This window comes from Leucoraja erinacea, chromosome 11 (genome assembly GCF_028641065.1).
Source record: "Leucoraja erinacea ecotype New England chromosome 11, Leri_hhj_1, whole genome shotgun sequence".
Classification (NCBI taxonomy): domain Eukaryota; kingdom Metazoa; phylum Chordata; class Chondrichthyes; order Rajiformes; family Rajidae; genus Leucoraja; species Leucoraja erinaceus.
In genome coordinates, this window is record NC_073387.1 from 30,597,698 (window position 1) to 30,614,784 (window position 17,087).

Here is a 17,087-nt window from a genome sequence, read left to right on the forward strand (position 1 = left end):
GACTTTTGCAAGGAAAATAATAGAAACTATAAGGCATAAAACCAAGGAGAATTGCAGAAAATTACAAATATACACATAGTAGTCTAAAGGTAATTTGTGATTTATCCATGCCAAATAATGGCGATTGTCCACTTTAAACTTTATTGTGTAACGTCCAGAGCATTTAAATATTTAACGAACACTGAGAGAACAATTTAGCTATTTATTATAGCGATGCGTCCTCTCAAGGTTTGCCATGCACGTTAATCTATATGCACACTACGAGGGAAAATGGAGGTTGATAAGACAAAGAATTAAAATAAACAGGATATAATTTCTTACCCAGTGTTTTGTTTAAAAGATTTTCAAGCTTTTCTAGCATGCTGTTGCCTTCCTTTTCCCCCTGATTCTGTATACGGCTTACTATATCTTGTTTAATTGAGTTAATCACATAAAGCAGGTGATCTACAAAGAAAAATATACATACACTTAGAAAATCCACTATGTTTTAAAACAAATGTCAGTAGTTGTCAAGTGTTTAATTGTCATATGTATTGAATTGGAACAATTATATTATTACTTTCAGCAGCACAATGGATTTGTAAACACAGTAGGTAGATAACAAAATAAACAAAAAAATGTTTCAATAAATAAAAAAACAATATTGTGTATAAAGTAAAGCCTTAAGTCCCTAGTGCAACCAAGACAGTTCATAGCTCAGAGTTTGTCGTGTTCAATGGCATGATGGTTGTTTGGAAGAATCTATTCCTGAACCTTTACCATCACAATTTTCAGACTCCTGTATCTTATTTAAAATACAAAAGATTTGGGCAAAGGAATACATTTAAATTGGTAATATATATGGAGAAATAAGCACCATAAACAAAACCAATATTCTTCTCCATTGACAAATTATATATTTATCGCAAAACCTAAAACACATTCAAACTTTTATCAACATTGCTTTTAATGATGGGAAACAGAAAGTCTCGTGATCAACATGTTTAGTTAGTTTACCTAATTAAAGTAATTTAAAACAGAAAATACTGCAAGTTCCCAGTAGAAAATCCGAATTAAATTTTTGGGTCAGTATCTTTCTGCAGACTTCCTGCTTTTTGATTCATGGTTAAAATTAAAACTTCTATTTGATCCAGTAGTAACAGTTTTGATATTTTTGTGGAAATACTAAGCAAATAACATTTTACCAACATTGCCTATTTTTGCACATCAACAGAAACATTGATCTTGATATTTACTCAGGAAGAGTGTATGCCGTTGCGAGGAAAACTCTCCAAGCTAAGAATTCAAAGGACTGTTTGTGTATAAACACAATGGGATCACGAGAGGAAACACTTCATTGACCGATCAGCAGAGAGCACTCTTGCTTGTCCTGGCTCATGACATATCGTAAAAATATTTTTCTGCGAGTCAGCAGCTCACACCTCCATTTTATTGCCAAACTTCCTCAGCCCTGGGAAATACATAAATAGCAGCAGCAAATTTTAAATACGGCTCCAAATGAAGTACCAAATTAAGGTTCCAAATTAAGATGTTGCTGTACTGAGGGATAGCCAAGTATATCCCTCATTGCTGGCAGCAGATGGGAAGTGGCTGTAAAGTGGGAAGCGGTTGTAAAAGGACAGCGCCGCTGGGAGAGGAGAGTTCCTTTCACAGCATGTGGGGAATCTGGCCCGGGTCAGCACGGGCAGGAGCGTTGAGAAGGAGGCGGTCGGGGATCATGCCAGCAACACACTCACTCACCACTGCTGCGACGCTCCGAGCAAGGAGCCACCGCATTGTACCGGGGAGGGAAGTAGCTTGCGTGGCCGCGAGCGGCCATCGGGACGAGACAGCGGAACCGGATGCCACCTCAGCGCCATCTGCCAGCCCGCTCACCTCTGGCAGTGCTCTCCGTTTGAACACCTCTCTCCTGCCGCTTGGCGGCCTTGCTCATGTCCGCCGCTTCCTGCAAATCCTTAAATTCCAACTGCCGCCAGGAGCAGGACATGGCCTCACTTATTGCGCTGCATGGCATTCACTACCCATTCCGTGTCTTTCAAAAACAAGGATCAGAGAGCGTAGCGGATCGGCGGGCGATGGGTAACAGGACAGCGGGCGGTGGAGCTTACTCCTCTGTCAGCGCGAGTAACCTCAATTGGTCCCTTGAACTAGTATTGTCATTCAATAAGATCACAACTGATTCAACTTATCCCGGTGTGCTCCCGTTTTCCCCAACATCTCTCCACCTGCCGTCACCCTCCACCCATTCGGAATGGAGGAGATCTGGAAGGCTTGGGCAAATTGAATTGTTACTGTCTTCATTTTTACTTATTTATTTATTGAGCAGGAGAAATTCTATGTCCCGCCAGCCTTTTTTCAAAATGTAGCAACTCAAAATGGGGGTGCGTCTTCGACGCAGGTGCATCTTCATTGCCGGGAAATACGGCATGTGAAGAAAGCAAATGGCATGCTGTCCTTTATAACAAGAGGAGTTGAGTGTAGGAGCAAAGAGCTCCTTCTGCAGTTGTATAGGGCCTTTGTGAGACCACACCTGGAATATTGTGTGCAATTATGGTCCCCTAATTTGAGGGAGGACATTCTTGCTATTGAGGGAGTGCAACGTAGGTTTACAAGGTTAATTCCCAGGATGGCGGGACTGTCACATGCTGAGAGAATGGAGCGGCTGGGCTTCTACACTCTGGAGTTTAGAAGAATGAGAGGGTATCTTATTGAAACATATAAGATTATTAATGATTTGGACACGCTAGAGGCAGGAAACATGTTCCCGATGTTGGGGGGGTCCAGAACCAGGGGCCATAGTTTAAGAATAAGGGGTGCCATTTAGAACGGAGATGAGGAAACATTTTTTCACACAGAGTGTTGTGAGTCTGTGGAATTCTCTGCCTCAGAGGGAGGTGGAGGCCGGTTCTCTGGATACTTTCAAGAGAGCTAGATAGGGCTCTTAAAGATAGTGGAGTCAGGGGATATGGAGAGAAGGCAGGAACAGGGTACTGATTGGGGATGATCAGCTATGATCACATTGAATGGCGGTGCTGGCTCGAAGGGCCAAATGGCCTACTCCTGCACCTATTGTCTATTGTCTATGTCAATGAATTGTTTATTGGGTGTGTACACTGCAGTTTACAACATGTTCCCAGATAAAAAAAAATTATGGCATGATTTTTTTCCATCTGTCATAGCAAAAAGTATGATAATGTTTGTTGGGAAAATAAATTATTTAATGTAGTCATCTTAATTACACTCCAGAGAAAGTAGTTTCGTGCTACATCAAATTTAAGTCACTCCATCCTGACCCAAAATTTGCCTCTTATATATTTATTGCTTTAACGTGAGTTTATCTCTTCCCACGGTAATTATGCCGTTCTGACTGACCAATATGCAGCCTGTTTTTTAAACCTAGCTTTTCTGATTAGATTTCTCTAATCATCAGCCCAGATAGAAATTAACTGACAGAACTGAAGATTACAACCAGTTTAGACAAAGCCAAATTTGACATGAAATATGAACTTTGTTTCTTTTTTCACAGATGCTGCCTGACCTACTGAGTATTTCCAGAAATGTATTTTTTAACCAGCAACACCCAGATTTTCCAAAAGGCTTTGAGAGATCAGTGCTGTTCCCTCAGCAGGGACACTCACGCACAGAGATATTCTCGGGGGAGAGACAAGTAATTAGCTTGGAAGAAAGAGTGAAACTAAACAATTTCGATTTAAAATACTCCCTTTCAAATCACGTTCCAAACAATTTGCTAGCAAATTATGTTTTAAAGATATTCTCTAGTTTCAGAGGTAAGTAGGGGACACATGCTAACAGGAATATCCCACAAACTACCAAATATCAATGATCAGTTGAGCATAATATCTGCTACATTCTCTGTGGAATACATATTGGCTGCACCCAAGAATAATTTTAACAAATGAAAATACTACCATGAGAGATTTTTACATTTCTACAAAACACAAAAATAGGCTCAATACCTCAAATTGAACAATGACAATAGACAATAAGTGCAAAGAGTACGCCATTCGGGCCTTCAAACCAGCACCGCAATTCACTGTGATCAAGGCTAACCATCCACAACCAGTACCCCGTTCATGCCTTTTCCCCATATCCCTTGACTCCGCTATCTTTAAAAGCTCTATCTAACTCTCTCATGAAAGCATCCAGAGAATTCCGGATTCACAACTCTCTGGGTGAAAATGTTTTTCCTCAGCTCCGTTCTAAATGACCTACCCCATATTTTTAAACTGGTTATGGACTCCCCCAACATCGGGAACATGTTTCTTGCCTCTAGCATTTCCAAACCCTTAATATTCTTATATGTTTCTATAAGATTCCTTCTCATCCTTTTAAATTCCAGTGAATACAAGCCCAGTCATTCCATTCTTTCATCATATGACAGTCCCGCCATCCCGGGAATTAACCTCGTGAACCTACGTTGCACTCCCTCAATAGCAAGAATGTCCTTCCTCAAATTTGGAGGCCAAAAACAGCACACAATACTGCAGGTGTGATCTCACTAGGGCCCTGTATAACTTAAAAAAAAACCGTGACACTTTCTCAGCATCTACTTTTGAAGTATTATCCTGTCAAATCATTTATTAAGGCCATCTACACTTGCTTGAAGAGTCTGGATCCAGGAATCATAGTTTCGGGAATAGTAATAGCTATTTAAGACAAAGATGATGGGAAATTTCTTCAACAGGAAAGTTGTGAATTTTTGAATTTCTCTATCCCAATGGTTGATCAATCAGTTGATGAATACATCCAAGACTGACAATCTTGGGTACAAGAAGAATTAAGGAATGTGGAGTTATAGCAGGAAGTGGAAATGTACAGTGCCCTCCATAATGTTTGGTACAAAGACCCATCAATTATTTATTTGCCTCTGTACTCCACAACTTGAGATTTATAATAGAAAAAAAAAATCACATGTGGTTAAAGTGCACATTGTCAGATTTTGTTAAAGGCCATTTTTATACATTTTGGTTTCACCATGTAGAAATTACAGCAGTGTTTATACATAGTCCCCCCCCATTTCAGGGCACCATGATGTTTGGGACACAGCAATGTCATGTAAGTGAAAGTAGTCATGTTTAGTATTTTGCTGGATATCCTTTGCATGCAATGACTGCTTGAAGTCTGCGATTCATGGACATCACCAGTTGCTGGGTGTCTTCTCAAGCGATGCTCTGCCAGGCCTGTATTTGCGGCCATCTTTAGCATGCTTGTTTTGGGGTTGGTACCCTTCAGTTTTCTCTTCAGCATATAAAAGGCATGCTCAATTGGGTTCACATCGGGTGATTGACTTGGTCACTCTAGAATTTACTATTTTTTAGCTATGATAAACTCCTTTGTTGATTTAGCAGTATGCTTAGGATCATTGTTTTGCTGTAGAATGAATTGTCGGCCAATGAGTTTTGAGGCATTTGTTTGAACGAGCAGATAGGATGTGTCTATACACTTCAGAATTCATTATGCTACTACCATCAGCAGTTGTATCATCAATAAAGATAAGTGAGCCAGTACCTTCAGCAGCCATTCATGCCCAGGCCATAACACCCCCACCACCGTGTTTCACAGATGAAGTGGTATGCTTTGGATCTTGGGCAGTTGGGCAAGCTGTACCCAATCATGCTATTTTTTGCGGCTAACCAGTGGTTTGCATCTTGCAGTGTGGCCTCTGCATTTCTGTTCATGAAGTCTTCTGCAGACAGTGGTCATTGACAAATCCACACCTTACTCCTGAAGAGTGTTTCTGATCTGTCGGACAGGTGTTTGGGGATTTTTCTTTATTATTAAGAGAATTCTTCTGTCATTAGCTGTGGAGGTCTTCCTTGGCCTGCCAGTCCCTTTGCGATTAGTAAGTTCACCAGTGCTCTCTTTCTTCATAATGATGTTCCAAACAGTTGATTTTGGTAAGCATAAGGTTTCGCTGACGTCTCTAACAGTTTTATTCGTTTCTCAGTCTCATAATGGCTTCTATGACTTTCATTGGCACAACTTTGGACCTCATGTTGATAAACAGCAATAAAATTTTCCAAAGGTGATGGAAAGACGTGGAAACACTAGGTGCTGAGAGCTCTCTTATACCTGCGATAAGGATGGAATTAAACGCACCTGAGCAATTACAAACGCCTGTGAAGCCATTTTGTCCCAAACATTATGGTGCCCTGAAACGGTGGGGACTATGTATAAACACAGCGGTAATTTTTACATGGTGAAACCAAAATGTTTTTAATGGCCTTTAATAAAATCTGTCAATGTGCACTTTAACCACATTTGATTTTTTTCTATTACAAGTCTCAAATTGTGAAGTACAGAGGGAAATAAATAAATGATGGGTCTCTGTCCCAAACATTATGTAGGGCGCTGTAGCTATAGAATGGTTGAGCAGGAGATCCAATGACCTGCTCTGAAGTTGAGCTTTTACATAATTCATAAATGGATTTGAATTAGATTCTATTGGACAGGCATGAGACAGGAAAAAACTGGAAAAAGAAGAGAGATGGGGATCCAGGGGGCATTGCCCATTGGGAGGATTACAAGGGGCAATCCCCTGGCAGGGTTAAAAAGGCGCAGCACCCCATTTATGCGATTTAAAAAATAATAATTTTACCTTGAAACAACATTTTCTTGCCTGTTTACCCTTAATTTATACTGTAATTTATTTTATTGTACCTTAAAATAACACATTATACTTGTTTGTCACTTCTTAATTAACACAGAAAATTTGTGATAATCATACCTTAAAATGACACAAACTCCTTGCTTGTTTACACTTAAATCATATTGAAAATATTTTATATTACACCTACACCTACTTGTAACATGATACCTGTTCCTTGCTTGTTTACTTTAATTAGAGAGAAGTATCCATTACACAGGAATTTTTTAATGATTTTTTCATAACTATACCTTGAAATGACACCATTTTGTTGTTTGTTTACCCTTAATTTATACTAATTTAAAAAAATTATACCTTACAATAACACATTTTACCTGATTGAATTAGGTAAAGAAAAGACATTGTAGTGTCTATGACACACAGACTTGAATGCAGTGTGAACGTTGTGTACGAACTCTGTGCTCCCCATCGCAACCCCGGTACAGTAGGCCTAGGGGACAGAGGGAAACTGCTACTCTACATGTGCGGAGCTGAACGCTAGCCGTAGAGATGCGCATGCAAAGACGTCGGCCCGGACCCGCGTACATGCTTTCCGCTAAAATCGACTCAGCGGATTCCCACGCACTCAACCATTTCAGCGCAGCGACTCAGTCTCGTGGAAAGCCATTTATAGTGGAGATTTGGACAGATTTTTTTTTTTTTTTAAACCGGATTTCGAAATCCGCAGAAATCCACAATCCGCAGATAAATCTCATGCCTGACTGAACTAATCTTCTTCTTAATCAGTTTATCAACGCAGTGTACAAAACTGGAGAAACCACGCAAGGACGATGCAGTAAACACTATTGTAACATAGAGACACAAGAAACTGCAGAGGCAGGAGAAAAAAAAGGATGGAAGAACACGGCGGGTCAGGCAACAGGTTGGGACCCTTCTTCAGCCTGATGATTATACACAAAGCAAGCAAGATTAGCCTCTGAGCTTAGCATGTTGGTTTGCTTTTCAACCTCTCTCTTAAATTACTGTTTTGGGGGGAAGAAGTGACTACTAGGTACTTTACAGTTGAATTACATATTGAGGAATGAAGCTGAATTATTGTGTTTGCTCTTGCGTATGGATTACATACTTCCGACACATGCGCCCTGAGAATATGTCAAATATGACATTGAATAGACCTGGTTGAAAAAAAAAAAATTGATTCCACCTTCTGGACTACATTAACAGTTTTTTACTTCTTCTCTCCAGGGGGTAGTTATCCATTTCCAAGACCAATCCAGCATCGTCTTCAAAGGGAATATGTCTGATAGCTAACTAAATCCACAGCTTGTTAGGAACTATTAATCAAGCAGGTATACACTGAACTAAATCTGTGATATGAATGTCATCTTCTCTTTCTTAGGCAGTCTCGAAAGACTGATGAATAGATCAAATCTATCAGTTCTTAAGTGGCTACTGAAGCCAATGTGGGAACCGCGCTCTTCAAAGGATGAATTAAAAGAGGCCGAGTTATAAGGGAGGGTGGATGGTATGCAAAGAGGAACCATCCTTCTTTTGCTTATACATGGCCTAGGAGTAATTCCCATGCATATCCTTGAGATTCTCAATATTAACTCTAACCAGCGGACCCTAGTAGTAAAGAATATCCCACTTTTTCAAGGACGTTTTAAGCATATCCTTTAATCTTCTTCTCTGATCATTAATTATTCCATGGTAGACAAAAATGCTGGAGAAACTCAGCGGGTGAGGCAGCATCTATGGAGCGAAGGAAATAGGCAACGTTTCTGACCGAAACCCTTCTTCAGACTGATGTGCGGGTGGGGGGGGAAAGAAGAAAGGAAGAGGTGGAGCCAGAGGGCTGAGGGAGAGCTGAGAAGGGGAGGAGATAGTAAGGACTACCTGAAATTAGAGGTCACTCTTCATACCGCTGGGGTGCAAACTGCCCAAGCGAAATACGAGGTGCTGCTCCTCCAATTTACGGTGGTCCTCACTCTGGCCATGGAGGAGGCCCAGGACAGAAAGGTTGGAATCGGAATGGGAGGGGGAGTTGAAGTGCTGTGCCACCAGGAGATCAGGTTGGTTATTGCGAACCGAGCGGCGGTGTTCGGCGAAGCGATCGCCAAGCCTACCCTTGGTCTCACCGATGTAGAGCAGCTGACATCTAGAGCAGCGGATGCAATAGATGAGGTTGGAGGAGGTGCAGGTGAACCTCTGCCGCACCTGAAAGGACTGTTTGGGTCGTCCTTGAATGTAGTCAAGGGTGGGGGGGAGGTAAAGCGACAAGTCTCCCAAGCTATGGGGAGCGTTCCATATTTTCTAATTGTGTAAGGAACTTTATTATCAGAGGGCAACAGAATGGTAGTGGGGCATATTAGTTTTATCAACTACCTAGTCATTCAGCAATCACTAGGATTGAATGAAAAGGTCCCCGCAAGAACTTCATTTTTTTCCCCCTTAAATGGTGTACTTATATTCTGCCACGATGTGCATTTCCACAGTGAATTGGATATAATGTGGTTGATGAATTAGATGAATTAACATTATTTATATTGCGTGGACTGAATTGGTAAGAACATGATTTTGATCCAAAAGTAGAGAACTACTTAAAGTTTACTTTGGAAATTGACAAGCCCGCAAAAAACTGCCCGCAAAAAAACCATACTAGGTTAATGAAAATATACAGTATCATTCCAACCTCCTCACAGTAATCAGTCACCATCTTCTCTAAAGAACAGTTTGTCACTTTCAGCACAGGTGACCATTGGAATTGACAGGCAATCGCTCCTATTGAAACCTGTGTAATGTTATCTTATTAAGCAACGCAACATAAACCTACAACTATTAAAAAGATGTTTCTTAAAATCCCGCAAGAAAACTTTGTTATTGTGAGTCTATAGTCCCTGACCTTCTTTTCTCCATTGAGGTTTTTCTAATATGATTTTCTGAAACACAAGGTTCCTTAAGAATGCAATTATTACATTATAGCAGAACTACCTGCATGGGATTCCCTAAAAAAATACTGAATTATTTATATATAATCATGAATCTTGCACAAAGCTCTTCACAGTTAGTGAAAGAATGGTATATCTTAGTTTCTCTCTCTACTCTATGACATCCGAGATGTCCTTTTTTTTAGCAAACGTGGTCTCCTCCCTGTTGTAGATGGATCTCTCACCCTCGTCTCCTCTGTGTCCTGCATTTCTGCTCTCACTCCATTTTCCTCCAGAGGAACAAGAGTTCCCCTAGTCCTTACCTTTCACGCCACCAATCTCACATCCAAAATAACATTCTCTGAAATTTCCACCACCTTCAACATGACCCATCACCTGTCATATCTTCCCACCCCACCCCCTTTCCACTTTCATCAGGACCACTCCCTCTGCAACTCCATGGTTCATTCATCCCTTCTCACCCAAACCACCCACCCCTTCCCCAGATCTATCCCCCATAACACCTGTTCTTACACCTCCTCCCTTAGATTCATCTCGAGCGTCCTATGACCTGGGCATGCGTAGTTGAAATGCCGAACTCGCTTATTGTGATTGGAAAGGTTATCTTCCCCCCCTCACCTATCATTCGCCAGGCCTTGTCTCCGCCCCCACCTGTTTTCTCAGTTTTCTCACCTTTCCAATCACAATAAGCGAGTTCGGCATTTCAACTGCGCATGCCCAGGTCATAGGACACTCAAGATAAACATTCTCGGCAGCTGAGCTGCTGCGTGTATACAGACCTGCGTTTCATCCAGGGTCAGGATCGAACCCAGGTCTCTGGCGCTGCAAGCGCTGTTAAATTGCTACTGGAGTTAGCAACACTATTTCTCCCTTCTCCACTGGTCCATGCAGAAATCTCAGCAGTAACAATCTAATGTGCACAAACTGCATGCGACACAAACGTGCCTGAGAGGGCCAATTTCTCGGCATTAATATCAGAGTTTGGGTGAAGGTGATGACATGCCAGATGGTGGGGACTATTCACAGGAAGAGAAAGGCCTTAGGGTACAAACCAAAGATCATAGAGCGGAGCAAGATACTCCACTCGGCGAAAAAGCCATAATACATCATGGGTAATTTGTCGCGCCATCTTGATGTGCTGTCTCGCGATTACCTCATGCTCGGATTTCTGTTGAAAATACGGCCAAAGATTCGCACCCCCAAACAGGCTTGTTTTACTCCACCGTAATGCACAATCAGCAGTATCACCCCGGTTTGCCAATAACGAGAGTCCAGTCGCTGCAATATATATATATATATATATATTTTTTTTTTTCCTTCGCCGCTTTTGGACTTTCCTGAATATAAAATAAAACCCCGTGTGTTTGGAACTTTCGGTTGAATTAACAAAATGATAATCCAAATTGGTTCCATAGATATTTACACCAACTGTAACAATTATATTTTGACTGCCACAATACATACACTACCATGCATCTTGAAGGCCAGTGGTCCTATGGGTGTGAATCGAGAAGTCAGACGAAAAAATATTACTGTTTTATTAAAGAACATGTTAGCTCCCCGAGTCGGTTCTGTGATATGACGGTATTGGTGGTTTTGCGCTCGGCGATGTCCTTAGGGTTGGAAAAGTGGTTCAGTTGTAGAGAAAACCTTTATCAAATGCATTGGACGAAATTAAACAAATTTCGGAACCAGCTTTCGTCTGATCTAACGGACCGCATCAACTATATTCTGCTTTCCAATACGAAATACACTCGGGGAGATAGGGAAAATTGTAAAAGATATGCAGTATCAACAATGCCAACGGTTTGCACGGGTTTGTAACTGAAGGTGCTGGGTACAAAGGCAAGGAGGTTGTGTTGAACTTCGTTAAAACATTGGTTTCATTAAGGCTGGGATATTGGGCACTGCACTGTACAGCTCGAAAGCACGGCAGAGAGCGCAGGTAACATTTACTAGAACAGTGTAGGAAATAACTGCTGATGCTGGTTTACACCAAAGGTAGACGCAAATTGCTGGAGTAACTCTGCCGGAACAGGCAGCATCTCTGGGGAGGAGGAATGGGTGACGTTTATGATCCGAAACATCACCCATTCCTTCTCTCCGGGGATGCTGCCTGTCCCGGCAGAGTTGCTCCAGCATTTTGTGTCTATTTCTTAGAATAGCCCTGCGACCTGGAACTTTGGTTGCAATGCTGGAGAATGTCTTTTAGGGGGAGCGAAGGCTGAGAGGAGATTTGGTTCAAAATCATCGCAGGCAGGGGGATTAAGGGGAACGGGTTGCACCGGAGTTTGGGTTGTTCGATCTAATGTTTTGATTTCATTGCACAGTACTTTTCTTTTCACTGTCTTGTACAATTTATGTATAATTTATGTTTTAATGTGTGGTCTATGTGTGCCGGCAATGCTGCTGCAAGCATGTTTTTTGATGTTCCTGTACCTCAATACACTTGCGCATCTGAAAATAATCCAATCTTGAGAACTGGAGACCATAGACTTTATCTGGTTGTTAAAAGAAACAGGGATGTCGCGAAGAAAAAACTTGAGTAACTAGGATCTAAATCCAAAACCTGATTCGTGTTTTTTTATATGTGATTTGGTAAGCATCCGAACTGAAACAGGTTACGGGAGATACATAAACAATGGCAGTAAATCGACTGCTCTTACAGAAAGCATATGGACAGCAGACACTCCACCTCTCCCATCCCACCATCAGTCCAAACCAGTTATATAATTCCATACAATGCCTCCACGGAGTCTATATTCCACAGTATTTGTGAATAGACACAAAATGCTGGAGTAACTCAGCAGGACATGCAGCGACTCTGAAGAAAAACATAGAAAACATAGAAAATAGGTGCAGGAGTAGACCATTCGACCCTTCGAGCCTGCACCGCCATTCAATATGATCATGGCTGATCATCCAACTCTGTATCCTGTACCTGCCTTCTCTCCATACCCCCTGATCCCTTTAGCCACAAGGGCCACATCTAACTCCCTCTTAAATATAGCCAATGAACTGGCCTCAACTACCTTCTGCGGCAGAGAATTCCAGAGATTCACCACTCTCTGTGTGAAAAAAGCTTTCCTCATCTCGGTCCTAAAAGATTTCCCCCTTATCCTTAAACTATGACCCCTTGTTCTGGACTTCCCCAACATCGGGAACAATCTTCCTGCATCTAGCCTGTCCAACCTCTTAAGAATTTTGTAAGTTTCTATAAGATCCCCCCTCAATCTTCTAAATTCTAGCGAGTACAAACCGAGTCTATCCAGTCTTTCTTCATATGAAAGAGAGAGAGAGAGAGAGAGAAAGAGAAAGAGAGAGAGAGAGAGAGAGAGAGAGAGAGAGAGAGAGAGAGAGAGAGAGAGAGAGGGAGAGAGAGGGAGAGAGAGAGGAGAGAGAGAGAGAGAGAGAGAGAGAGAGAGAGAGAGAGAGAGAGAGAGAGAGAGAGAGAGAGAGAGAGAGAGAGAGAGAGAGAGAGAGGGAGAGAAAGAGAGAGAAGAGAGAGAGAGAAAGAGAGAGAGAACCAGTTCGACCTTGATCTTGGGTGCTGTCGTGTTCTCCCTGTGACGACGTGGGTTTCCATTTTAAACTGGTTCTCCAGTTTCCCCCCACATCGCAAAGATGCGGAGGTTTGCAGGTTAATTGGCCCTGTAAATTGCCCCTAGTAGATGAGGAAATGGGATAACCTAGAACTAGTGTGCATGGTCAGTCAGTGTAGGTTCAGTGGGCCGAAGGGCCTGTTTCAACGTGGTATCTCTAAACTAAACTTATTACGCACTCCACCTATAGGTATGTATGCACCACATGTTATTACGCTAATATAGAATGAAAGAATGAAAAAATATCTTGACATGTGTTCATGTATATTTTATTGACAATACTAGGATTTCATATACAGGTGCACAACCTTTTATCCGACAGCCTTGGGACCAGACACTTTTCGTAATTCGGAATTTGTCGGCCTTCGGAATGGAATTTTTTTAGCGTAGATTTTAATGGCTGGCTCAGTGGTAGAGTGCTCGGCTCATATCCGCAAGGTCGCGAGTTTGCGCCTTGATCCCGGCAGTTCCTCGGTCGCGAGTTTGAGTCTTCAATGTAGTTTTTTCTTGCAGAATAAATGTCTGTATGAAATGCAGTGTGTTGAATGAATTCCTGAATTTGTAAATGTGACCGCAGCATTGAATCACCTCTCGCACTAATGTCACCCTAGCGGGGCTACATGCCCTTAGGCGGCCTAAGGCGACATTTTCACACTCTTATATCCGTGTGCAGCAGAGGCAACGTGCGTTTGGCGCCAAACGTGAGCTTTGGTGTGCAGACGATATCCTGGAAAAAATGTCCGGTTTCTTCCAGGTAGGCGATATACCCTCCCGGGTAATATACCCTCCACTTCTCTTTTATGAAGGGGATTTAGTTCCCCTTTCTTCCAGGACCGACCGGAGGTTCCGCTGTCACCTCTGCGGGCCGCCCTCGGTGAACACTCACTCAACTTTGTCTGGTGATTCCTACTCTCCCGCGCAATGTACCCTCACCTTCTCTTTTAGGAATGGGGATTTAGTTCCCCTTTCGTCGAGGACCGACCAGAGGTTCCGCTGTCACCTCTGCGGGACGCCCTCAGTGAACGTCCTGTCTCCCGCTCCCTGGGATAGCAGGGGGCGATCAAACAGCACAATACCCCCCTCCCCCTCCAACTCCAGAGGAATCCGCTCCCCAATGGGCCGCTATGGCGACAAGTGGCAGTTCGCCCACAGCCCGAGCTGCACCACCCCAAGAACAAGACGTACCTTGCACTCCATCAGCTTCTGCCCCTACGGGGAGCGTGTTCCTCTGGAGTTGGAGCGGGGCTGGGCTGGAGTTGCTGATCTGGGATCTCCGTGCTTGCAGTGGGCCTGGGGGTCGGTGTCCCGATGAGGGGGCACATCTCGGGCTGTGGGCGAACTGCCACTTGTCGCCGTAGCGGCCCATCGGGGAGTGGCTTCTGGTGGTCCTGATGTCTCCCGCTAGTTTGTAGTTTTCCTCCAGAGTTGGAACGGGGCTGGGCTGCTGCTGGCTGTGGGTCTCTGGGATCTCCGTGCTTGCAGTGGGCCTGGGGGTCAGTGTCCCGTTGGTCCTGACGTTTCTGGTGACTGGCATTGTATGCTGGCGTCGCCGACACGAAGACAATGCAAAGCCCCCACGCCGGTGCAATGGGCGGGGAGCTGGAGAGGGGAGGGAAGGGCCGGGAAGCAGAGGGGTGTAGGTGGGGTGAAACTGAAGGGAGCGACAATCTGCTGCTCCCTGCCCGCTGAGTTAAAAAGTTCCCACGCAAGACTCATGATACACTGTGTATCGTGAGTTTACCGTGGGAACTTTTTAACTCAGCGGGCAGACAGCAGCATATTGTCAATTATTAACCCTCCCGCGCAATATACCCTCACCTTCTCTTTTATGAATGGGGATTTAGTTCCCCTTTCTTCGAGGACCGACCGGAGGTTCCGCTGTCACCTCTGCGGGCCGCCCTCGGTGAACGTTTTCAAGGACCTTTCTTCAAGGACTGAAACAATGTCAATCTATTCAGAGGTTTTCGTTATTTGGATCTTCGGATAAAAGATTGTGCACCTGTATATGAATACTAGGATAATATATATATTAAACCAACGTATGTTAAATTTGTGCATTGTGTGTGTTAAAGCAATACAAGGAAAACTGCACAAAGGAGGGGGGCCTGGGGTGGAAGGATGGGAAGGAAATGGGCAGAAACAGATAGATTAAGCAAGGGGGAAACATTTAGAAAGAAAACTAACAAAAATATGTGAATTGATAGATGAGCTATATCACACACATATTGTCCCCCTACAACACTGATTACACTGCGAGAGGCATAACGGAAGTCGGGTTGAGCATTCCAAGATGGCGGCAATTAAGCTCCGTTATGTACTACACCTCAATGCATTGAATTACGTAAGAGTGGAGTATCTTGCTCCACTCTAAGATCTTTGGTACAATCCAGAACAAAGAAACTACAAAGTATCGAACGCCCTGGAGTGCAGATGTTGATGATGTTACGATGAAATGTGCCAATTGGTAGTGTTTTATTTAGTGAGCTTATGTGGAAATCTGGCCAATTCCAAGCTCTGGGTTCGACCCTGACCTGGGTCTGTCTGGAGTTAGCACGTTCTCCCTGTGCAATATAACGTTGCTTTCCTTCACATTATTTCCTGCACCCGCACATTCCTTTAGATGTGCGGGTGCAAATGGGTGATCGGCGTGGACTTGGTGGGCCGAAGGGCCTGTTTCCATGCTGTGGTAAACCAAATTAATCTAACTAGGTAAAGGTAAGTCATCGGAGGACGCAGGGAGGGTGAACACGGGAACAGGTGGGGTTGAAGGGAGGAAGGAAAGTTGGCTGGGACCAAAAAGAACTAGGGGGCTTAGGTGAGGCGGAAAGATTTAATAAGAACTTGAGGTTCAACTTTCATCACATAGTGGGTGGTGGGGAAGTTACTAAGGCAGGTATAATAACAATATTTTGAAAGACATTTGGATATGTGCATGGATAGGAACCCTCTCTCTCCATCCTCTCCCTGTCTCCACCTCTCTCCATCCCCCCCTCCTCTCTCTCTCCACCTCTCTCTCTCTCTCTCTGTCCACCCTGCCTCTTATTCCCCACTGTCCAAACAGATGAATCACAGTCCGGTCCCACTCAGCCTGGGTGTATGGGCGCCATGCTCACTCAGGCTGTCCTCCCGGGTTATACAGGGTTAATATACAGGGGCGAACCATGCACCTCTCTCCTGCATAACCCCAGGAGGCAGATTTGTGAGCGGAGTCTCACTACCGTCACCTCCCGAGTGTCTCATCCCTGTCCGGGGGCGGCCGGAGCTGTCCGGGGTGACAGGACACTGGCCCGGAGCAGTGGCGGCCCTAGGCTTACAGCCAGCGTGGAGAAGAAGCGCTAACACGTTCCCCGGTGGGCCGGGGACCGTCAGCTGCACGTCTCGCCTTATCCAGTGGTTGTTGGTTAACCCCCTCGGAGAGAGAGAGAGAGAATGTCCTCCAATGCTGCCGGGAGAGGTTCTGCAGAATTCCAGAGGGTGGGTTTGTGAAGTGAGATAGAAATAAGATCGAATTAATGTTCATAGAAGAACAACACCTGTCCGCTATCGAGTTGACAGAATTCTAGATTAATTCATTGGTAGAATACTTAACAATTTATACACAGTTTATACAGCCAACGCTTCCTTTGCTTTTTCTTTATCACGAATGACCTTTGACAAATCCCATGATTCCTTGCATTTTTCGGAATACCGAACTTGCTTAATAGTTGGAAGAAGGATCCTGACCCTAAACATCATCAATCCATGTTTTCCAGAATGCTGCCTGACCCACTGAGTTACTCCAGCACCTTGTGTCTTTTTCTGGTGTATCTTAGGTGTTTGTTGTGACAGATCGAGAAAAAGTATTGCACCAGATTTGCCGTGGGTTAAGAAGAAAAAACAGATATTACAATTTCTGCAGCACTGATATCA

General features: G+C 43.5%; 1 protein-coding gene across 4 annotated transcripts in view; it reads right to left on the reverse strand.

Moving 5' to 3' along the window:
• The window catches only part of crebrf (creb3 regulatory factor), an 80,502-nt gene that overhangs the window by 6,003 nt on the left and 57,412 nt on the right, over positions 1 to 17,087 (reverse strand). For 3 of the 4 annotated variants that reach the window (XM_055642967.1, XM_055642969.1, XM_055642968.1), the window contains exon 8: positions 322 to 444. In XM_055642967.1, coding sequence (XP_055498942.1) covers positions 322 to 444 — 123 coding nt within the window. Of the gene's footprint in view, positions 1 to 321; positions 445 to 17,087 lie in introns of those variants that run through there. The other variant, XR_008724235.1, reaches the window with a different exon arrangement.